This window comes from Betta splendens, chromosome 2 (assembly GCF_900634795.4).
Source record: "Betta splendens chromosome 2, fBetSpl5.4, whole genome shotgun sequence".
Classification (NCBI taxonomy): domain Eukaryota; kingdom Metazoa; phylum Chordata; class Actinopteri; order Anabantiformes; family Osphronemidae; genus Betta; species Betta splendens.
In genome coordinates this window covers 3890478-3913132 of record NC_040882.2, presented here as the reverse complement: position 1 = coordinate 3913132, position 22655 = coordinate 3890478, and the positions used below count along the sequence as shown (strand labels likewise).

The 22655-nt window shown below is 44.5% G+C and overlaps 1 protein-coding gene across 8 annotated transcripts in view; it reads right to left on the bottom strand.

Moving 5' to 3' along the window:
* Positions 1-480: 480 nt before the first annotated feature.
* Positions 481-22655, bottom strand: part of spega (striated muscle enriched protein kinase a) — a 38017-nt gene continuing 15842 nt past the window's right edge. For 7 of the 8 annotated variants that reach the window (XM_029143169.3, XM_055513124.1, XM_055513130.1 and 4 more), the window contains 39 exons: positions 21652-21802; positions 19723-20565; positions 19076-19527; positions 18750-18896; positions 18194-18376; positions 16056-16219; positions 15878-15966; positions 15564-15739; positions 15301-15478; positions 15123-15196; positions 14640-14798; positions 14339-14528; positions 13931-14160; positions 13717-13836; positions 13525-13629; positions 13072-13278; positions 12863-12986; positions 12439-12611; positions 12005-12117; positions 11714-11882; positions 11320-11419; positions 10375-10575; positions 9970-10027; positions 9801-9878; positions 9547-9719; positions 9401-9427; positions 9157-9309; positions 9018-9060; positions 8832-8897; positions 6188-8726; positions 5935-6102; positions 5172-5294; positions 4069-4233; positions 3314-3983; positions 2998-3237; positions 2653-2876; positions 2464-2539; positions 2136-2285; positions 481-2044 (listed from right to left, as the gene is read on the bottom strand). In XM_029143169.3, the coding sequence (XP_028999002.1) occupies positions 1819-2044; positions 2136-2285; positions 2464-2539; positions 2653-2876; positions 2998-3237; positions 3314-3983; positions 4069-4233; positions 5172-5294; positions 5935-6102; positions 6188-8726; positions 8832-8897; positions 9018-9060; positions 9157-9309; positions 9401-9427; positions 9547-9719; positions 9801-9878; positions 9970-10027; positions 10375-10575; positions 11320-11419; positions 11714-11882; positions 12005-12117; positions 12439-12611; positions 12863-12986; positions 13072-13278; positions 13525-13629; positions 13717-13836; positions 13931-14160; positions 14339-14528; positions 14640-14798; positions 15123-15196; positions 15301-15478; positions 15564-15739; positions 15878-15966; positions 16056-16219; positions 18194-18376; positions 18750-18896; positions 19076-19527; positions 19723-20565; positions 21652-21802 (9527 nt within the window). In that variant the 3' untranslated portion in view covers positions 481-1818. Of the gene's footprint in view, positions 2045-2135; positions 2286-2463; positions 2540-2652; positions 2877-2997; positions 3238-3313; positions 3984-4068; positions 4234-5171; positions 5295-5934; positions 6103-6187; positions 8727-8831; positions 8898-9017; positions 9061-9156; positions 9310-9400; positions 9428-9546; positions 9720-9800; positions 9879-9969; positions 10028-10374; positions 10576-11319; positions 11420-11713; positions 11883-12004; positions 12118-12438; positions 12612-12862; positions 12987-13071; positions 13279-13524; positions 13630-13716; positions 13837-13930; positions 14161-14338; positions 14529-14639; positions 14799-15122; positions 15197-15300; positions 15479-15563; positions 15740-15877; positions 15967-16055; positions 16220-18193; positions 18377-18749; positions 18897-19075; positions 19528-19722; positions 20566-21651; positions 21803-22655 lie in introns of those variants that run through there. The other variant, XR_008696218.1, reaches the window with a different exon arrangement.

Below are 22655 nucleotides of genomic sequence, written 5' to 3'. Positions count from 1 at the left end.
AAATAAATACTAAATTATCAGGTGGTATACACATTTGTATTATATTACAGTAAACAGTGTAGAGATATTTATTACTAGCACATATTGCACAATCTCAGAATATTTAAAATAATTATTTGACTTTGACTGAAATCCTGATCCATCGCACACATCATGAAGTTGTTTGTCCAACTGAGTGTAATTTCTGTTTGTCAGATAACAGACTCTTTTATTTGGCAGCTGTGATCAAAGGGACCAAACAAACTTTGACAGAGGTTTTTGGACTGAAGACCCATTAGGTAAATCAATAATATTTCCATTATTTTCAGAAAAGCAAACTCCTACATTTTTTCCCATCTGATGAGTTTTGTCTGACATTTTTGTTGCTTTGCCAGTCAGCACGCAGGTCTCTTGAGATTTAAAATGTGGTGAAAATAATCCTTGTTGTAAAGTGAGGATAACTCTAAACAGATGCAGAGCAAGACAGAATCCCACAGAATGTCACAACTGTATCAATAGTTTATTACATACTATCTCATAAAAACATTTTCCCCACATATAAACACTGCAAATTAGTACATTTACAAACCATCAACCTTCCAAATTCATACAAAAAAGTAACACAGAGCAATACGCAAGACGTTCTATTATCACAAGGACTGCGTGTACCGTATGTATGTTTGTATACAGTAAATGTGCACTGTACATGTACATAACAATCTACAGTATTTGTTTCTGTCTCTTCTGTAAAGTCCAAATATTGTCTTAAATTTTTTTGGCTATTAAATATTTGAATTAATCAAAATGGAGATACATTTACAAGATATGCATTTTGAACATTAATTCGATTTAGGCACTGACAGGCTGATCATGGATTAAGCACCCTGATGGGAACCAATAGAAATACTGAGAAACCACAGCATTTTACCAGTGTATAGGACTTCTCTAAGAAAAAATATCTACATTACAGACTGCTGTTTATACCTGCATTACAGTTAGAGTTCAGTTTTAATCACAGAACAAGAAATTGTACTGTACCACAAATTCCTAGCTCATCCTAAAACAGTCCAGTGTTACTGTGGAAAGTCTTTACATCAATCACAAATACACTCCTCATTTTTAATATAGTTTAAGCCTCTATGGTAATTTAAAAAAATCAATCAAAGATGCTCGCTCGCACGCGCGCACACCGACACACATGCAAATAAATTAAGATGGAAAAAGTAAACAATTTTAAGAAATTAATATTTTTTAGTTTTGCGTTTTCAAAACTGTGTAAGAAAATGCAAAACAAAAAACTAATAAATTAGCAGCTTAAATCGTGGTACGTCCACATGACTACATAACTAGTAAATTCAGGGACATAAATAAGATTGCGCTGTAAAAATGTCAACGATATACGTACATGTTCCAGGCCAATCGTGCAGAGTGGAGAACAATATTCATCGAAATCAAACAATGTGCATTTTGAAATTTCACAATACAACTGAGAAATTGTGCAATCCATGAAATCCAGGAAAGATAACCAAAGAACATCCTGCGTCCTTTCTTTGGAACGGTGCGAGAGCAGTTCTTTATACGGCAAGGCCACTTCCTTTGTGTGTTTCACTTTCATCTCAGAATTCCATTAGAATTTTATGTTAAAGTCGCCCAGGATAACTTGTGGGAGACTTGTGTCTTTTTATTAAATATTGGATGTATACCCAGCTCTCTGCCCATCCTGTGTGTCTACCTGGGCTTCACTGAGCAGGCTGACTTTTTGATGCAGCACTGTGTCACATATTTCACCTTGTGCATCATCTGCACACTCGTGTCTGGCGCTGCATTTACCCCATCAGCTCAAACGGGCGGTGTCGTTCCAGACGCCGAAGACTGGGTTGAGCTCTGGTAGGTGCGCAGCAGCACCTTGTGCTTGGTGGCACCGTCTGTGCGACGGGATTGTTGCTCCACCAGGAACTCTTTGAGTCGACTCGAGGTGAAGGTGAGAGTCTGCCTCCTCAGCTTCATCAGGTAGGAGTCCTGCAGCCACGCATGCGTGAAGCAGTCTCGCGTAGTTGGACGAGCCCTGAGTAAAGACATGAAATAAAATATATGTTGATTGAGAGCCTGAGAAACATACAGTATTCTGTAAATGGCTTATGTACTCAATGACTAACCAAGGGTAACTGCTCAACATCTTCTTTAGAAAGGCAGAGGCACTTTGAGACACATTTGAGTATAATTTAGTGGGATCAAGCCTTGCTATCAGAATTTTGGATTCAACTTGTAGAGGGTCTTTATCTTCAAAGGGTAGTCGACCACTTAGCCTGGTTGTAAACACAGAAAACACAAGATGTGAGGATTTATTCCAAAAGCTAAAATTCATCTAATTCTGGAAACCAAATCATAAAAAGGTGATGATACACTTTATCAAGTATATTATACCAAAAGACAAATGCACCAGCACATGGTCATTAGTGGTGTGAAATGTTTGTTGCCACTTACATGATGTAGGTAACAACTCCAACAGTCCAAATGTCTGCAGGGGGACCGACCACCTCACCTTTCACCATCTCAGGAGCTGCGATCACATTTGACAGAAGAATTATTTAGGAAGATACAAAGTCAGTATTGATTTAATCATAAGAGTGTGAAGACAGCACCAACACTCGTAACCTTAGTTATTATCCTCACCCATATACTCAAGTGCTCCTGTTCTTGAGTCCTGTTGTTTAAGGCTGAGTGGGTTGAAGTTCTGAGCACTTCCGAAGTCTACAACCTTGATGGCGTTAAGATTGGTCACCATGATGTTGTCAGGTTTGAGGTCCAGGTGGAGGATGCGGCGGTTGTGGAGGTACTCCACTGCCTGGAGGATCTGGACCAGGTAAATCACCACATCATCCTCAGAGTAGCGGAACCTTAGTGTGAACAATACTGGCTTTAATGGAGTAAGATGTTCAGCTATTTCAATCTGCCCACTACATTTAAAGGGGACTTAAACTGAACTCAATGCAATAAATCTGTGTGCTCTTTAGCTACCTGTCTATGAGGCTGTAAAGTAGCTCTTTGCCCGTGCAGTACTCTGCGACCAGCACCAGGTAGCGTGGAGTAACGTAGGCCTCGTGCAATGCCATGACCTTTTCATTGTGAAGTGATTTCAGGATCTCATACTCCTTCAGGACTTCCTGCTTGTTCTCTTGGCTGTAGGGAATGATCTTTGCCATGTAGATTTTGCCTGTAGCGTTCTCGCGACACTCTCGGATCACTCCAAATCGACCCCTGACAACAGGATGAGCTTATTTGTAAGAAAGACAAACCAATTTGGCCCATTTCTATTGGTTAGGATCTGTCTCACCTGGCTTTCTCGTCTAAGAAGGTGTAGGGTTTCTGTGGAACTCCCTGTTTTAGGGCAGTGGAGGGTGTAGTACGTCCTGATGGAGTACCTCTGGTAGGAGTACTGGCTCCTTCACCAATAGGGCTCAGGCCAGATGTGTGGAGCACTTGCGGGGTGAAAGAAACGGGGGTTGGCGCAACACGAGCAGTGACTGTCGTAGTGGGGATATATGTGGGCACAGAGGCAACCACTGGTTTGGTTGGTGTTGATGGTGGACGTACAAGAGAAAGTGGGGTTGATGTGGGTGGGGTTTGGGTCATAGGTGTCACCACATTTACTGGGCTTTGGGGTTTGGGCAGGATAAAGGGTGCTTTAACTGTGGGTGAAGTAGTAAGAATGGCTTTTTGACTTTCCTCTGCAGTTAAGTTAGAAGATGGAGACATTGTTGAAGGGCCGGAGGGTAGAGAAGGTGGAGAGGCGGCTGGGACCAACTTTTTGGATGTAACTTGTAATGGTAAAGCAGCGGGGGAAGTCATATGCTTTGAAGAGCTGGAGGTATTGGGGGCAGTTATCCTGGGAGCATTGTCCTCAGCTGATTTAAGTGGAGGCACAGTCACCGAGGTGGTAATGACTGGTTCAGGTGGACACGGGACTGTGTTTACCACAGCTACGGTGGGTGGTGCTCCTGTAGCTGTAACGAGAGTCGTGAACAACTAAAATTTTCAAATCATTAAAAAGGTTTAACAGACTTACACAGTACGTGACCGTGTCTGTACCTGTTGAGTCCAGGCTGACCGGTGCTGAGGAGTTGCTGTGTGGTCCCTGCCCGGCCTTATTGCTGCAGGAGACGCGGAACTTAAAGGTGGTTCCTTGTGGCAGGTCTGTGACGTTATAATAACAGTCGACAATTCCTTTTGCTACAGTCATCCATGAAGATTCTCCTGCAGGGGGGCGGCACAACAGATGAGCATAATGTCCTTTACTTGAGCTGCTACATCCTGCTTACACAGCAGACCACTAGATAACATAGGATAAGATACACTTTTATTTGTCATGTGTGACACATTTCATGTTGAATTGTTGAATGAAATTTGTCCTCTACTTTTGACCCATCCCCTGTGGGAGCAGTGCCCAAAGACAGCCTACTGTACCTATGGTTGAATGTTTTCATATTTAAATATGTCAGACAGTTCCGTGAGAGTGTGCAGATTCTTCAAGTGAAATAGACAAAACCTCAAATAGTTAAGAGTTAATTTCTGTTTTTCTTCCTTGGTGGCACTTATATGCCAACACTAACATGCTGCCAAAACTAGATGGCAGTGTTGTTAAACTATGTCCACTAACATTGAAGCATTGAAAAAAGATCAGACGTGTATATATATATATATATATTTAACACACGTGTGTGCGTGTGTGTGTGTGTGTGTGTGTGTGTGTGTGTGTGTGTGTGTGTGTGTGTGTGTGTGTGTGTGTGTGTGTGAAAAGCCGAATCCAAAGAATAAAAGTGATACATGTCAGAATTAAGTCTACAGAACAAAAATGTTCAATAAATATTCACAAATGTTGAGTCTGCGACTCTACATTTCGAGATTAAGATGATTCATTGCGCATAATGACAAAAAGCTCTGACAGCAGCTCTGGTACAGGCACTGTTTTATTGTGGGCTGACTCATCTTCTCTGTCAAAGTGGTGTCTATGGATTTATTTTCCTGTGCACTCACTACATACAGTGCAAAGGAGGAGTCTGAATAGCTGAGTTTATTTTGTTTTTTTTTCCTCATGTAGCTAAAATACTTGAGGTATTGCATATGATGCAATGCTCTGCTTGCTGAAAAACTAAGAAGAATGGGTGTTTTGGTCAATGTCTGTACTAACTCACCCTCTGTTTTTCTTTCCAGTGTGTAGGTGCAAGAGGAATTGGTATCCGCTGGCTTCCAGAGCACCAGAGCCGTGTTGCTGTAGGTCTGGGGGACTTCAGGGGTCCCTGGTCGTTTTGGGACACCTTCAAAGCAAGAGGAAAAAAGCTACAGATGACGTATAAACTGAGGGTGTACTTTACTGTACATTACTGTAGGATGGCGTTTGGAATAAACATAATGATTAAAAATTTGTTATTAAAGCAGAAACCATACTGTCAATGCAGGTGTAAACTAGTGCCCTGGCATAGACTTTAAGATGCGGCTAGAGTCTAGACCTGACCTATCCATTCTGTAGATAGTCTATCACACTAAGACACATCACTGAGCCACAGTAAATGAAGTTCAAACACTGCCAAGTGGACTCAACATGCACTGTACCACAGTCTCAGTAATACTGGTCCATATGTGAGCAGCATGGGAGATGTGTGAGCCCCGATGACTCGCTGAGTGATCGGGCAATTTAGAAAGCACAATATCTACCAGTTTGCAGGGGGCATCGTTTGTCCTCATTATAGGATGGATGTGATAATAATCCAAAATCCATTTATTTTTTCTGTTGTAAAGTTCATCGTCTCCCGTTAATATTCATTTCAATTGGATTAATATTCATACCCTTGCCCCCCAATCAAAAGTCAATTATGTAAAATTCATCACAGTAGGAAAATTATCACTACACGTCCATGAAAGTCATTACTATCACTAGTCATGTGGTAAGACACTTACAGGCTATAGACAGTGTACAGGAGGTGATGGTGGTAGCTATGGGGTTGGTAGCTACACATTCATAAATCCCAGCATCCCTCCGAGTGGACTTCGGGATGGTGAGAAGCTGCCTTCCATCTGGGTGGGAGATCAGGCTGACTCTGTCATCTACCTGCAGCGCTTTCCGATCTGAAGGGAAAATACTTTTAAATGTTGGGTTCTGTGTACTTTATTAATGCCATGGCTTGGTGTCGTAGCATTTACGGTAATATACCTTTCATCCATGTAATTTCTGGATGTGGACTTCCAGCTGGAAGGCAGCAAAGACTGACAGGCTCCCCCTCTAATAAAACATGGTCTTTCAGCTTGATGTGAAACACTGGGGGGAAATCCGAAGCGGATCGGATGAGCTGCCGAGTCGTTGATAAACCGCCCGGTTTGCTCACAGTTGAGGGCAGGTCTGACTGGGAGGGTGTTTTGTCTCTTCGTCCCTTTGTCAGACCCCACCTGTCCCACCGCGATCGTCTGTCACTCTCTTTTTCGGAATGGATACTAGAAGTGGACTCAACGGACTCCTTGGACGCACCGCTAGCGGTCTGCTTTGCTAACTGATTCTCAGGAATGCCCAGTCCTTTGAGTCCGCGCCCCTCAGACTGGGAATGTCGGTGGCGGGTGAACAGGGGCGTTCTCGCTGCCTCTGCGTCTCCTTTCCTCTCCTCGGACTGACTGCGAATTTTCGTGGATATTCCTGCCACTTTGTTCTCAAACCTCTGTCGCATTGCCATTATAGGGGAATCTGTAACCTTCTTCAAATCCTTTTGACTTCCGTGAGCATCCTTTTCCTTCCTCTCCTCAGACTGGGTCCTTATTTTGGCAGATATTCCTGCTACTTTGGACTCAAACCTGCGCCTCATGGCAGAAACCGATGACTCCTCAGCTTTATTTTGATCCTTCTCATCCAGCTGCTTCGGTGTACCTGTATCCAGGGACTTGCTGCGACCAATACCCCATGACACCCTCTTGCTGACAGCAGTGTCATCCTGATGCTTTTCCTCTTTCGGTTTCTCACCCTTTTTGTCAATCATTGTTGATCTCTTTCCCCGCAACGACAACCTCCCAATTAAACCAAGGCCCGTTTCCTTATCACCTTCCCTTAAATCTTGAACCGATTTGGATTTCTCCTGCAGTCCTCTGGATACCATTTCCAGAGGCGCCCCCCTTGGCCCTGGCCTGTAAACCTCTTCGCCCCCCTCAACATTTTTTCGGTTTAGGACGGGCGATCTCTCCTCAGATTTGTTTCTGGTCAGTTTTCGGAGACCTCGGGTCAGAGACGACTCCCGTTTCTTAAACCTGGCTTCAAACACTGCCTCTGAGTCAATGTCTTTAATGTCTGTTCTTAGCACAGGCTGGCGTGGGGTGGCAGGCAAATCAGGATTTGATGATGTGGAAACAGAACCAGCAGACTTTTCTGCAGCTGCTATTCTGGAAAATACTGCTGGATGTTCAGATGATGGAGGAGGATTTGTGATTATTTCTTCATGGCTACTTCTTGGCGTTTCCTGATCTGCTTTTGGGTCCTTTTCCTGAATATGTAAGTCCTGATTTTCTTCCTTCTCTTGCTCTTCACCATCCGCCTCGATCACTATTCTGGGAGTAATTACACATTGTGATCTGGCTTCAGATCCTACTTCATGTGATGTGATGCTTTTTTCCACTGTCCCATCCATATCTTCATGCTCTTTCACACGGTTCTCTCCCGTTGTTGATATTTTCAGAGACATTGCTGCATCAGAGGCAGATGTGGACTCCACCGTTTGTCCTATCAGAGCAGACATTGAGGTTGCCTCCTGGAGCTCGTTTACATCTGCGCTGTCATTGCAAACAGCTGGGATCTCTAAGGGAGCTCCAAACCGTCGGTGCAGCGGCATTGGTTCAGAGTCGCCCTGAGTGAAGGAGGAGCTTTTGCGAAACACTTTGGTCTTTGGCGTGTCTTCTCCAGGACTATCAGAAGAAGCTGCTCTGGCTAGCGATGATGGCCCCAGTCTGGATCTCCTCAAATTGCGATCTAGAGACCCCGTTTGCCTCTCTTCATCCATGCCAAGTGTTTCAAACAAGGGCCCTCGTAGGCCGCTCATCTTTTTGTCCATGCTTCCTCCTCTCACTAGACGCTGTCTCATAAGTTCCAGTTTTAGGGCATAATCCTCCTGGCTTAACTTTGCTGCCCCAGGGCTTGGGCTGCGATTCGGTAGTTCCATAGAAAGAGCTTTTTTTAGACTCTTGTTACTTGCTTCTGAGTCTTTATCAGCATTTCCGTCTTCTGGGTCAATGTGGAGAAGCAGGGCTGAATCAGCAGAACTGCCTCTTCTCATGGTAGCCCGCTTGGCTCTCGTCTCAGATTCATCCAACTCCACGCTTGATCCTTTTTTAAGTGGAATTCTTTTTGTCTTTTCAATCTTGTCTTCATTTGGGGTTTCCGCTTCATTTATTGCGTTTTTACTACCTACCCCTGTTGCTACCTCTATATTGTCCCCTTTTCCTGTCACATCAGTAGAAACACTGGGCCATCTAGCACCGTCTTCATCCCCTGGGATCTCATTAAGGGAGACCCTGGACCCAGAAAAGACCATGGACAATGGCATGGGTATGAAGGGAAGCTCATCTACATCTGCATCGGAGTCAGAGGAAGAGGAAGGTGGTGGAGATCCTTCTTTTAAATGCCGAGCCACAGCGATAGAGACGTGGCTGGATGAGTCATTCAGTAGTTCTGGAATGGACCTCATCACCATCTTGGATTTGTAGCTGATAAGGGAACGCTGAAAAAATAAGGGCGTGGTGATTTTAACACGACTGTAAACAACCTATAAACAAAAATATATATACAGTACAATAGAGAATTTTTACAGTAGGGCTTTACTTACCTGCCACCGTCTTCTAGACAGAACTTGTTTTAGCATAGCTGTGCTGATGCTCTTGTTCATTGGTGACTGAAAGACAGGACAAGAGGAGTCATCCCTAAGCTTCACCTTCAGGGAGCAATACATTTTGCTTCTCCTGTCACACGGCGATGTTTGAAGCTGGGCTATGCATCTTAAATTATGCCTCACCTTGAACCAGGGATGACGAAGGCACTCGACTGCACTGGGCCTCCTAGGAGAACGTAAAAGATGGGGGAGAATATTAGATGAGTCACTTTCCAATGCAACTCGTGTACCCCAAGGTGAGGACAGTTATTAAGATGCTTACAGTCTGTCCACTACCAAAAGCTTGATGACGAATCCCCTGGCTTCTTTACAGAGGTCAGAGAACATGCTCTCCTCAAATGCCACGTTGTAGTTACGGATGTTTAAGGCCGTGTCTCTATCGTTCTCACCAGCGAAAGGGGAAACACCAGTCAGACTGAAATGAAATAACAGAACCATCAGAAAAGAAAATGACTCATTCTTTGGATTAGTATTTCACTTCTTATTCCATTATCTTCATAACATACCACAGATAAGTGATGACACCGATTGGCCTGTGGAAAGATTAATGAAAAATGAATTTCCAGGAACAATATAAATCCACAAGAAGCATTTTTTTGTTGCAGATAATGAGGTGGGCCCTGTAGTGCATGCTGGAGAACAGGTGGCTCACCATATGTCTGTTGCCGTGGAGACAGGAGTTTGGTTAACGATCTCTGGCGCAACAAATTCTGGCGTCCCATATTTGCAGTAGTACTCCTCTGAAGGCTCGAATTTTAATGCGTTGCCAAAGTCACAAATGCGGATCTGGTCACTCCCAGGACTTGCCATTAGAATATTCTCCGGCTAGAACCCAAAGATGATGAGTCAGGAAATAAAGTACTGTAGCACTTTTCTAAACAAATTCATGAAACAATTGACAGATACCTTTATATCAAGGTGGGCAATGCTCTTCTGGTGAAGGTACCGAAGACCCTCCAGAATCTGCTGAACACTACAGCGAATCTGAAGAGAATCAGAGAAACATTAGGTGTTTAACTGAACTTTGGGGGATTACATAATGATAGCGCAGTGCAGTCAGCAGCAGCACACAAACCTCCAGTTCCATGACTGCTGTTTTTTTGGCTATTCTTTCCAGCAGCTCCTCGTGACATCTTCACACAATAGTTGAGGAACAAAATAATGAAATCAAACAGTAAAGCTGCGACTTGAATGCACGGTCCAAGCGGTAGGTGCATGAGCAATGAATTATAAATGAGCAAAACTCCCACACATCCCATCTCCTGCTAATTCCTCTCCTCGGCGATGAGTCAGAGGGAAAAAGCTGCGCCGCACTTCATTCATGCCTCCAGGGAACTTTGTAAGACATTAGGATTAACGCTTTGGCTCTTTAGCATCCATGAGATGGATACAAGCTCACTTTTGGTGAACAAGGAGACAAAATGTGAAACAGTATCACACAGAGAACGTGCCCTTCAGGATAGCGGCACAGAAAGGATACAACTCTGTGATGAGCACCAGCACATTCTTCTTCTCAAACGCATCATGGAAATAGAGAATCCTCTGGTTGTCGAGCTCCGAAAGCAGGTCCATCTCTCTGAGGGCCAAGGCTTTCCTCTTTCCGCGAGCAGAAATGAACTTGGCCGCAAACTCTGCCTTTCCCTTCTTCCGAGTCACTCTCTTCACATAGGAGAAGGCGCCCCTGCACCAACAGACACAATAATGACACAATGGGTTTAATACATACATATATACTTTCTGCTTAGTCAAATGTTCCACCATAAAACAAATGTGACCTTTTACATCAGTTTAACTTGTTATGCATTATTGTATTCAAAGGGTCAAAGTGGAGCTCTGCTTGCCTGTTAGTAATGTCAGGCTGTATGGATATCACTGTTGTGATGAAAAGAGACAATTAAGACTCATGTTTATATATTTGTATATCTACCAATAGACTGCTGAGCATTTTGTTTCTAATTATACAATACGTTTACTGTTTTTAACTGCATATAGTAATACTCCAGTAAAATAGAGAGACAATGTGGGAGGCTCTGCCGTTGTTCCATTAATTTCCATTTTCCTAGCTGGGGAGAATAAATCAGGATCTTCAATTCCATTTGTGAGTCTCCCGCTCTGTTTAATAACCAAAGCACATCACATGTTGGGAAACAGATTTTCCCATCTGCCTGTTTTGCCGCTTAGATTGCTCTACAATTCACAGTAAATGCCTGTCTCCACCAAGGCAGACCACAACAAATCATCTGTCGGCTAATGTATTCACGCCGCTCAGGCCGGTGACTCATCTTTCGCTTCTGTCTACTGTTGTTAAGCAGGTGCGACTCCCCGCACGCACCCCCCTCTCCCACAGCCCAGTCCATGGCTGCACGTGGAGGGATGCGAGGCACCGTGACTGTGTGGCCGCACACATCACATCACGCACACTCACCTCCCTATCTCTTTGTGGATATCATAGTAATCCGTCAAACGCCTCATCTTCCTCAGAATGGTTCCTTCATCCACCATTGGCTCTGCCACTTCTTTTTGCTCTGCAGGGAACAACGACATAAGCATTTTTATTTGGTGTCTGTGTGCTTTACTGTACAGTACGTGTGTTAGCACAGTGACAGATGGTTTCATAGTGTAGACTCAAAAAACCTTGTGTGTGTGTGTGTTCCCGCCCATATGGTCTAGATTTAGAGGTGCAATTTTCCCACGGCAAATAGACTGCACTATGGAATCAACATTCCATAATGTAAACTAAATGGTAAATATAATCAGCATATTGTCATTTTGCTTTTACACAACTATAATCCCTTTCTACTGACTGTGTTGTCGCAGACCTGTGCGAACTGTGAGCTCAGCCTTGCAGGAGTTGGAGCCAGCCAGATTCTTAGCGGTGCAGGTGTAAACACCGGAGAGCTCAGGGCTGGTGTTGAGGACTACAAGGGAATATTCTGGGTCGTCGTACACAAATGTGAAGTGGCTGCTTTCAGAGAGGAGCATGTCATCCTGCAACAGATCAAGTACTTATTACAACCATGTTAGATAATAAATAATACCACTAATGGCTACTTTTTTTCCAAAGGGTTGATATTAACATGTTATTTGATATAATAGTTATAACCCAGTACCTTGTACCACAGAATATCTGGGTCAGGTTTCCCTTCAACCACAACAGCCAGACGACTCGTCTCCCCAGTGTACACGTCCACGTCCTCCATGATGGTTTCAAACTTAGGAGCCACTAAAAAATAAGAGGTAAAAACAAAAAACAGTGTAAACCTTAAACACATTCAACACTGTTAATCACCAGTTTATGATTATAGTAAACAATAGGAACAAAATAAGTGTTGATCAGATACATCTGAAAGTTAAACCAAGTAACCTTTTCAGGAATTTAGGAATATTTAGGAATGAACAAAAAATAATAATGCTTTATTTTACAGACAAAGCCAAATTTCAAAAGTCATTCTCATTTTTTCATTTCATCCTAGTAAATAGTAGTTGCTAGTGAGTGGATTCTAACTAAATGTGTGTTTTACTGCCCTGTCTGAACTCCACAGACCTGCCATGACCAGCTGAAGTGTGCAGAGGTCGCTGCCAAACTGGTTGCTGGCAGTGACCACCAACTGCCCGAGGTCGGTGCTCCTGACCCGCTGGAGCTTCAGGGTGTGCTGATCATCGTCCGGCATGCTCATTTCATGCATCCCCGGTTTGTTGACCAGCACCACCCCCCTCCTGGTGAACAGAGAGTTGGGAAGTGACAGAGCTAGCAGCTATGGTATACCAGGTACAGTATCAGAGAGACCAAAGCTTTTCTCCAGGAGCTGTGATACTACTGCCTAGATTCATAGGTAAAGACAGGAGCTACTGTGCAAAGAGTGAAAAAACATCCATATAGAACAAGCCTTACACAATAACCAGCTCTTTGCACAATATTATTCATGTATGCCCCTGTTAAATTGGTATGAAAATATATAAGAACACACCTTTTCCAGGTGATAACTGCATGGACGTGATTCAGGGTTATGGTAATGCTCGCCGGCTGGTTCTCCACCACATAAACAATGTCTGGTTTGTCCAGAATAACTGGTGCCTTCCTCAAATAAGGTCCTACGAAGCATAACATTTAAAGATTGAGTGCATGTAATGTATAAATGGTGACGGTGACAAACTGAGCCCAGTGCAGCTTTCCTACCTCTGTCCAGCAGCTGAACCAGATCAGTGGAGGGTGAGGGTTTGCTCAGCATCTTGCCTGTGGACGTTAACACCCTGAAAGCATAGCGGACCCCCTTGGACAGGGAGGCGACTGTGTAGTTGGTCTCCCTCAGGTTAGATGCCACCACAGACCACTGGATTGAGCCAAGAGGCTGCTGCTGAACCATGTACAGCAGGGAGCTGGCGTCTGAAAACAAGGAAAGATTTTAATTTGTCTTGACAATAATAACCTGCAGTGCAGCACAGAGAGAATTTGGTTTTGTTTTGAAACCTGAGCTAATGAAATGTAAAACTCCAATAAATCATCTCACAAATTAGAGAAGATAAACAACAAATAAATGAGCCGAAGGGTCTTGTGTAATTTACATTCTTTTCATTTGATAAACCCTCCAGATAAATTAAACTTTGGAGAGATCCCAGAAATAAAATGTACCAAGTGAAGGATCAAGCCTCTTTGGTCTCTTCCAGCTGAGGCTTATGGTTTTCCCCGTAATAGCCTCAATCAGTGGAGGACCATCAGGGGGGTCAGGAACAATATCTGATGTCAGATAAATAAATATGAAGATATACAGATTATCAGGGGTCCTCTCCCGCGCCAACAAAAGATCTAAGCCATCGACTGTACCTGTTACGTATAGATGTGCGTAACAAGCAGCTTTGCCCACTTTGTTGGATATGACGGCCTTGTAGACGCCCCCATGAGCATGACAGGCGCTGCGAACCAGCAGACTGTGCACATCCCTGTCTGAAGGACACACACACGTTTCTTATCTGCGGGACGCTTATCACGCTTATTTGACAACGTATTTGACATTATCAGTCTAGGTTTCTAGACTTACACTGGGTCATCTTGCGTTCTTCGCTGCTTTCCATGCGCTTCCCGTTGTGGTACCAGGCGATGGTTGGGTAGGGAAGGCCTGACACTTTGCATTTGAGCACTGCTTCTTTTCCTTCGACCACTTCCACGTCGGCCAGAGGTTTGACAAAGTCTGGCATAGTCCTCTTCTCCACCTCGCACTCGAGCACCTCAGGCTCCTCAGGAATCGACGGCATCTTTTCCAACTTCACCCTGGAGAAAGGAAGTGGAACTTTTTAAGGTTTTAAATGAAAGATTAAAGAGCTAATTCAATTTCTGGCAACACCATTTTGTTGACAGATTCACTTTGTTCTGAAGCATTTTTAAATCAATTTTTTTCAAAGGCTTCGCAATGACACTTGATGTATTCTATATGAATGAATTCTCTTACATGTGAGCCGAGATGGCAGCTCGGGGCTCCTGCATGTAGAGCTCAGCGGTGCATTCAGACTTTCCATAAATGTTCTGAGCGACCGCTGTATAGAACCCTTCTGTCTCACTGCTAACATGAGCGATGATGAGCGAGTGACGCCCTCCCTCTTGAAGCAAACGAATGTTATCGCTCTCTTCCACTCTTGCCTCTACAAAAAAAAAAAAAATAAGAGAGGAGAAAAACGTCACCACATTTTTAGATCACAGCTGTTGTCTAAAGATCTGCATGCACCAAGATCAGACACAGCACAGAGACTTACCAAAATGCATCCATGTAACTCTTGGGGCAGGTGAACCGCTCACCTTACAGTCAAACCGGGCGGCACGACCTTCAGTGACCTCCAGAATGTCCAGTTTACGGGTGAACAAAGGCTCCTTGGACGGAGTAACCCTCAAGTTTGCGCTTGAGGTCAACTCCTCTGTAAAGGCAATAATATAGTCAATCCCCTGGTAAGGAGAATTCTACGACATCCTGCCTTGATCACAGCTTTTTCTTTTAGTGTCAGTGTCATTCAAATGTTATGTATAAATAAATAAAACAGGTTAGATATGCCAGTCATCGAGGGGAGGTTGTCTGAGGAGGAGGTTGAGCACATCAACACAGAGTCACATGCTTGTGGACTACAGTACCTATCTGAGACTGGTGGAGCTTCCTGCATTAGCAGTGAAATGTTTCTAGATGTCAAAAATTAACTCCCAGACAAATATAAATATGGATTCTGCAGGGAGATGCTGTGGTTCACCTTTAGCAGTGCTCAGTTTGCAAGTGTATGTCCCGCTGTCATCTTCATGCACCGAATTCAGCAGCAGACGACACCTAAATGAGAAACAGAGAAACAATCAACTTGATTGGCTTTTGTAGGTTATTATACACTGAAAAGAAGATGTACTGTATTCACCAAACTACACACTATAACCCACCTCTTGCCATCAAAGTGCATCTTGCAGTTGAGCAGTGCCGGCTGGACGAGCTTCCCGTTGGACAGCCAGTCCACATCGACATCCAGAGGTCCTGTGAGGTGACATTCAAACATAGCTGACTCTCCAGCCCTCACTGCCACGTCTTTTACTTCCCTTGTGATCTTCAGCGCTGTGTGAGCTGCAACACAAGTAAAACAAGGAGCAAACTATAAAAGGGACATATTAGATATTAAATACCTGGCATTCAAGTCTTTAGTACTCACCTTGGACGTCCACTCTGCACTCCGCCTGCTTGGTTCCATACTCGTTGACGATCTTGCAGGAATAAATGCCCGTGTCCGACCGCCGAGCTGAGCCGATCCTCATTTCACTGCCGCCGTCTCCCGTCTGCCGCACACTGAAGCGCCCTCCCATCTTCACCATGACTCTGTCCTTCAGCCTGGGTCAATAAAAAGTGGCTGTCACCATATAATCATGATGAAAACATCATGCGTGTGACAGGGAAAGCATCTGACTTAGGTAATAACTTTAGACGCCCCGAGCACAATTTGTAAGTTTTTCAAAAAAGAAACCTCACCAGTAAACCATGGGTCTGGGCTGTCCTCCAATCTTCACTGTGATGATAACATCTTGACCTTCAGTTACCACCTGGTCAGACGGCGCCACCTAAAAAGACAAAGATCAGAAAGATAACACCTTATTCCTTTGCATGAAGTAAGAAGTTGAAATTGCATTTCAGTCTGATCATCTTGTACCTGAAACGAGGGAGGCTCTTTGAAGTGGACACTTTTACCGAGAGCAGGCAAGTCCCCGACCTCCATGGCATCCTCTTGTGGGCTCAGATACTCCTCATCGGACTGGGCAGGACTACTAACTTCCAACGAGACAGTCGGTTTCCCACATTGTGTGTGGGTCGGTTCTTAAGAAACAAACAAACAAAAATAAGAGAGCGGTTAGCTTTAAAAGGTTGTCAAGCACACCACTGCCTTGTCTAATTCATTTTTACGTAGGGTCTTCTCTAGTTTGCACACTTATTAATTTGAGTGATTAAGTGCAAATCTCTTTGAAATATGGTTAACATGGCACCAGGGTGGTTTGTTAGGTGGGAACAATCTGTCAGAGCTCCGATGTTTACAGTCTTCGCTTGCTTTCCTGGAGAGGACTATTTGCCAAGATGAGCAGTTGGCAACATAGAGCACTTAGAGATGTGTAGGCCACATGCACCCACATACACACACACACACACACACACACACACACACACACACACACACACACACACACACACACACACACACACACACACACACACACAGAGAACCGCAGCTGAACAGATAATGAATTAATCCCTTAATTCCTGACCCAATCATGCATTTATTCCCACAGAGCTCCAGGGCAGACGCTGTGTTTGGACTCTTGGCTTCCACTTAACTGGATAAAGTATAACACACTTCATTTTCGTTTCGGTTTTGGCACTTGTTCTCTAAAACTTCAAACTCACATTTGGCACGAGCGAACGGCTGCGACACATGAATGGAAATGAATAAAATCCATGTGTGGAGCACAATTAAGACGTGTCCAGGAGGCGATAACAGCCGAGTACATTCATTTAACTAAACTACATTATCTCCAGAGTCTAGGGAGAAAGGAGGAGGCAAAGTTATCTGCATTGAGCTGCAGGTGAAATAAATCAAAGACAGAGTGGACGTGTAAAAAGATAAAACAACATAATAACCTACCTAGAGTCACATCTCTGAGCAGCGTCTGTGCACCAGGGGAGAACTCCTCAGACTATTTACTCCATCCTGCCAACTCTTACACAACAGCAGCACTATCTGAGCCAGCTAACCGTCCTTTTCACTCGCTCACTCTATTCTCTCCTCTGTTTCCACTCACTGTCACGTACATACATACATCACTCAGGTTTCCTGATCCTGACGGTCAATGTACAGTATAGTCAGAGCAGAGTGTAATAATGTATGAATGTGCATTTTGGTGGTTTGTAAACAAAGGCATCTACCACTACAGAGGATTCTCCTTCACCATATCAAGCTTTGACATTTGTAGCCTACATCCTCTCCCACTGTTTTGGCTCACACTGCCTAAATCCACTCTGCTTAGCTAAACCAGCTAAAATGACTCACATAATCTCCCACCACCTTCTGACAACTGCAACTCCGAGCCCCGCAGAGTGAACTCCAGAGACACGAAAAACTCCACGATTGCAGCGGTAATCTCATCCAGGGACATGAAGCAGACTGCAATTACCCGGGAGAACAAGAGGCCGGCTAAAAATACTCCCGCACGTTGGACCGCATTGGCCTAATATGGCAACGCAGGACCCCGTGCTGCCGGTGAGACGGCACCAGGGCGAGCGCTCGCATGTGTTGACAAAACTGAGGCAGAGCGTTTGCATTTACATGAACTGAATCGACACTCTGACAGACGCACAAGCTTTTCACATGCTCACACAGATACAGTATAAACGCACGCGTGCAGGCGCATTCGTACCAGAGGAAACAGTCATTTCGTTCACTCCCTGATTCTGAATGCTACTGCTGCCTTTGAGACTCAGGAGACCTTTGTGCGACGGGACAGGTCTGCCTTTTGAATCGTCACCCAGGGGAGTTCGGTGCCTTGAAGAATTAATGGGTTGCCATGGCAACTAATGCGGAGAAGCACCCGGTCAGGATGCTGAGCTCCAGCGGGCCTTTGTAGTCATTAAGACAGAATGTCAGGCGGAGGAGGGTTGGCAGTGGATTAAAGCGGGTTTGCGTGTGACTCAACATGTTCATGTAATTTCAAACAGCGCGTCGTGTCTTAATGTCGCCGTCTTCCTACAAGCGTGTCACTGTAACACCACGCGGTAAAGCCGCCTCTGGACCGGACTCACCTGACTGGATGGAGAGCGTGGCGCTGCAGGATGCTCGGCCCGTCGCGCCGACAGCTGTGACGCTGTACAGCCCCGCGTTGCTCGGCCTCATCTGCTTTATCACCAGACTGTGCGTCTCTCCCTCGGCCTTCACCGCGTGGAACGCATCACTCTGAATCTCCACATGATTCTTTCTCCATGTCACTGAGAAGGTAGAGGAAAAACACAGTCCCCACAGATGACAAACACCCGATACAACCACCCACTGATGGGACAAATATAGCACAATCCACCTCTCAACGATGTGTAATGAAGAAAAAGGAGATTATGTCCCAGTATGAACAGTGTTGTGTTATCTAAGGAAAGACTCTGCACAGCAAATTGTGTGGACGTGAGAAAATGAGAGCGTCAGATTCTCTCCTAATATAAAGCAAATGCAAGTTCATTTAATTGCACTTCATTGATTACGAAGTGACGCAATTGTTTTATTCAACTCAAATGCTGGACTAAAAACGGTTTAAATTTTAATAATCGAATAAATAGGGGATAAAAACACAACAAGAACACTAAGCTGTACCTGTAGGAGGCGGGTTTCCAGTGATGACGCATTTCAGTGTGACCTCTGTGTTGCTGGCTGCTGTGAAGTCCTCAAGAGGCCTCGTGAATCTGGGGGCCTCTCCTGGCTCCTCGTCAGCAGACAAGAACGGGTCGTCAGAAGAGCCCCCTGGAACAAGCAAAACACGACAATGTGGAACTGCATTCAGTTGCTTGGAGTCCGTTCTTCTTACAAATTCTATTAGTGCGCATTGGCTCTGCAGAAACATTGTAGTGCCTAGTTTTCCAGAATACTGGCACAACGAAGTATTTTACAAAAATCATTAAAGACCATTAAACATTTCCTACCGTCCTCTGGAGACCTAGGTTGGGCAGATCGTTCTTTCTTGCTCTTGTGAACTCTGCCCTCCTTCCTCCTTGTCCTGTCTTCCTCACGGTGTCTGTTTGCCACACATTCTGCCTGCACGGGCTCATCCTCTACCAGGATGGTGGGGATGTTCACCCTCATGGCTGGAGATGTTCGCCCCACGTCTGCCTTCCTCCTCTTCAGCAGAGGGCTGATGGAAGGCGTGGGCGACGGGGTGAGGCGAGGGGGCTTGGGTGGAAACGGGGCCCCTTTTTCCCTCACATTGACTGGGGATCTCCTCCCGTTTGGGCTGGCTGATCTGGGGTCTGCTGCGTCATCCATCGAGGTGCCTGCCTTTGAAGTCGTCTCCAACCTTCTGGATGAGGATGAGGATTTGGAGGACGTGGCAACAAGTGTGTCTTTGTCAGTTGCTGGTGAGCTTTGTTGGGTTTCCCTGTGTGTGAAGACCACAAAACGGTTATGTAACACTCACATCAAGTGAAGAATAAATACTGGATGTTAAATCACAAAATACAATTTCAGTTTCTTTTCAAATGTTGTTCCCCATTACTAATAATGCAAATAAAACACTAAGATTATACCTTTATTTTAATTTTCACAAATTCATCACTAAAGACAATCTTCAAACCTTGAGAGGCTTTTTCTTGTGGCTGTTGGCAATGGTTGCCCTGGTAACTGGTGAACTGGTGCTGTCTCCATGGTAACAGAGATTTTTCCTGTGCTTTCTTGTGATGAGCTGTCCACTGGCTTCCTGTGCGAATCTGCCTGTGTCATCCTATCCCTCTCAGGGCAGCTACTTTGATCACCCAGGCTCTTGCTCTGGGGCTGTGGAGAAAGCTGCGTGCTCCCTCCCTCACCCCTCTCCCCAGCCTTAGGCTTCTTCAGGGCTCGTTCCCGTGCCTCCAACTTTTTAACAACTTGGGGAGGAATGGGCTCCAGCTTCCCTGCGCTCAGCCTTTCGCTTTGGGGCAGCTGCTCGGTAGAATACGCCTTCTTCAAACAGGGCTTCCCCACAAGTTTCTTGATCCTCTGCAGCTCCTCGGTGAACTTGTTCTGGTAGTTCTGCACCTTCTGCGAGTAGCTCATCTTTTCCTCCAAGGAAGAAGCTCGTTGCTTGAACACCGCTCGCTTCTGGGCTGCGTCCTGCAGGATTCGGTCGTCCTCCCTGCTGGGGCCTCCTGTCTTCTTCCTACTGCTGTGTGATTCAGAGGAAACATGTCCGATGCCTCCTGGTAGATCAATGCTGGTCCTTCGCTCCTCAAAAGCTCGGACTTTGTCAAAGATTTTAGGCCCAGCATGAGCCAGTTTGGGAGTCATGATGACACTGTTGGACTGAGGCTCTGAGGGTATGGTTTCATCCAGGCCTTGTTTTGGGGTACTGGTGCTGTTTTTGTGTGGAGTGAGAGATGGCAGGGGAGAAGGCAGGGGGACACATGAGGAGAGTCCCTGTGACTCAGCAGCTGTTTGAGTCCTACAGATGTGAGGATTGAGGGGACACGGAGGTGTGATGTTAGTGATCTGGTGGTGTTGCTCACAATGTGTGAAAGTCCACTTGTGTCATTTTATCCTGTTTTTATATTTATTGGTGAGTTTCTCGTGCTGTGTGCATTCTTTGAGTCTCATTTTTGAACAACAAATCAGTGTGGAATGAAATGGCAACACAAGGAAGAGAAAATAATAGCAGCCACTTTGAAGCTTTCTTAAGAAGTTCTAAACTGAGGAGACATGTGGCCAATAATTGTACATAAGGCAAGTTTAAACTAAATGAACAAAAAGTGCTAATATACAATTTGCACTACAAAAGTCCCTGCTTTAACTTTGAATACACAAACATTATGCCTTTGCAAAACGTGTGAATTACATGATCATTTGTCTGTGGGAACATTCATGCTAACATTAGCTTGGAAAAAGCCAACAAAACCAGAAACCCATGCATGCCACAGCAAAGTAGAAAGATTCATTTAGATGAATTAAATCCAGTGAGGGGCTGCTCTGTAAAACGTGCAGTGGTTAAAAACAGTAAAGTTGTCAGAAGTGCTGAACAAGAACATATTAGCAGATTGTGTCATATTAACATTCACTAAGACACATGTTAGATTGAACTCAAACCACATTGAAAACCATAAAAACACTGAGTCAAAGGAAAGTGTGACATCAAAAAGAAAATGAAGTAAGAGCACTGCATGGAAAGCTTGGATATATGAAACAGGAGTAAATGAATATATAACTACGATGAGATGCTAGTTTTCTGACTTGAGTCTACGTTGGAAATCATGTTTTCACTTGTGGATCAGGTTGTTGCAATTTAGGATTTGTAGTTTTTTTTGTTTTCTGTAAATGTGTGACTTGGAGAACCATGTGCTATAACGGCATAGAAAATGTTCTCCCTCTGTAGAGGCTGAACATGCTCCCATAGTAGTCGCTGCCTACGGAAACACTTTCCTCTGACCCCTGAACAGGCCGGGCCAGGTTAGCGTGAGACGCGCGGATCAGAGGTTCCACGCCCAGGTGACGGACGGGGGGGCCCCCCTCGGCGGACCCCCCGCCGTGAGCTTGCCTGCCGGGGTTGGTGGGGTCAAGGTGGGGCCCCGGAGGTCGGGAGCCCAGAGCGTGCAGTTCTCGCTCCACCACAGGGTCGTAGGCGCCAGGGAGGGTGGCCCTGCGATCTGAAGCATCTGGGTTATAGTCCATCATCCTCCCTCCCTCAGCTGAAGAGACAAGCACACAGTCACAAGATGAAGTCACGTTATACAGATATTTTACTGTCGGATGTGCATTAATGACAAGACAAATTTGCTTGAATACCACTTTCAATAATATTAATTTAAGCATGTCATTTCAAATTTACTATATATGAATGTATCACAGATCATTAAAGGAATTAAACCTTCAACAAAAAGGTGTTTTACTGTAAATGTTACAGTGTTTTTTAGTCAGCATGAATAACAGCCTTAGTATAAAAAGCTTAAGGTTAAATAATGAAGTTTTTATGTTTTCTGGATATTTATTCCACTATTACATGCAATTAAAAGACTAATTAAAAGGAAGCTATACAAAATGTACCAATCCTCATTCATAGAAAAACAATACTGACATAAAGGCAGTGTAAGACCATCTCCTAATTACTTACTAAAACGGGAAATGGACCTGTGTTATAGTGTATACTCCCCCATTGCAAATCAAGCAATGATTGACACTTTAGTGATGAGCAACGGAGACAGGAACGCTTTGGCAGCACAAAGAAACAGGAGTCAGCATCTTGTGTTAACGGCGGAAGCCTTGAAACAGGATCGGATGTGAGGATATAAAACAACAGGCCCTGACTGCGATCATAAATGACGACTGACTCAGCTCTGCCACCAGACATCAGGCTACATTTTGTTTCAGAGGAAAAGCCTGAAAAGCTTCAAGGCTTTGTTTTTATTTCTCTGTTTTATTCAGCCTATTAGTGCTTTAGCCTGATTCTCAGATGCATGTCATTAAACCAAGCATTGCTTCAGTGAAACTTCTGCACTAATGTACATTCTAGTATGAAAATGCATGTTGCTTGTTTAAATTTAA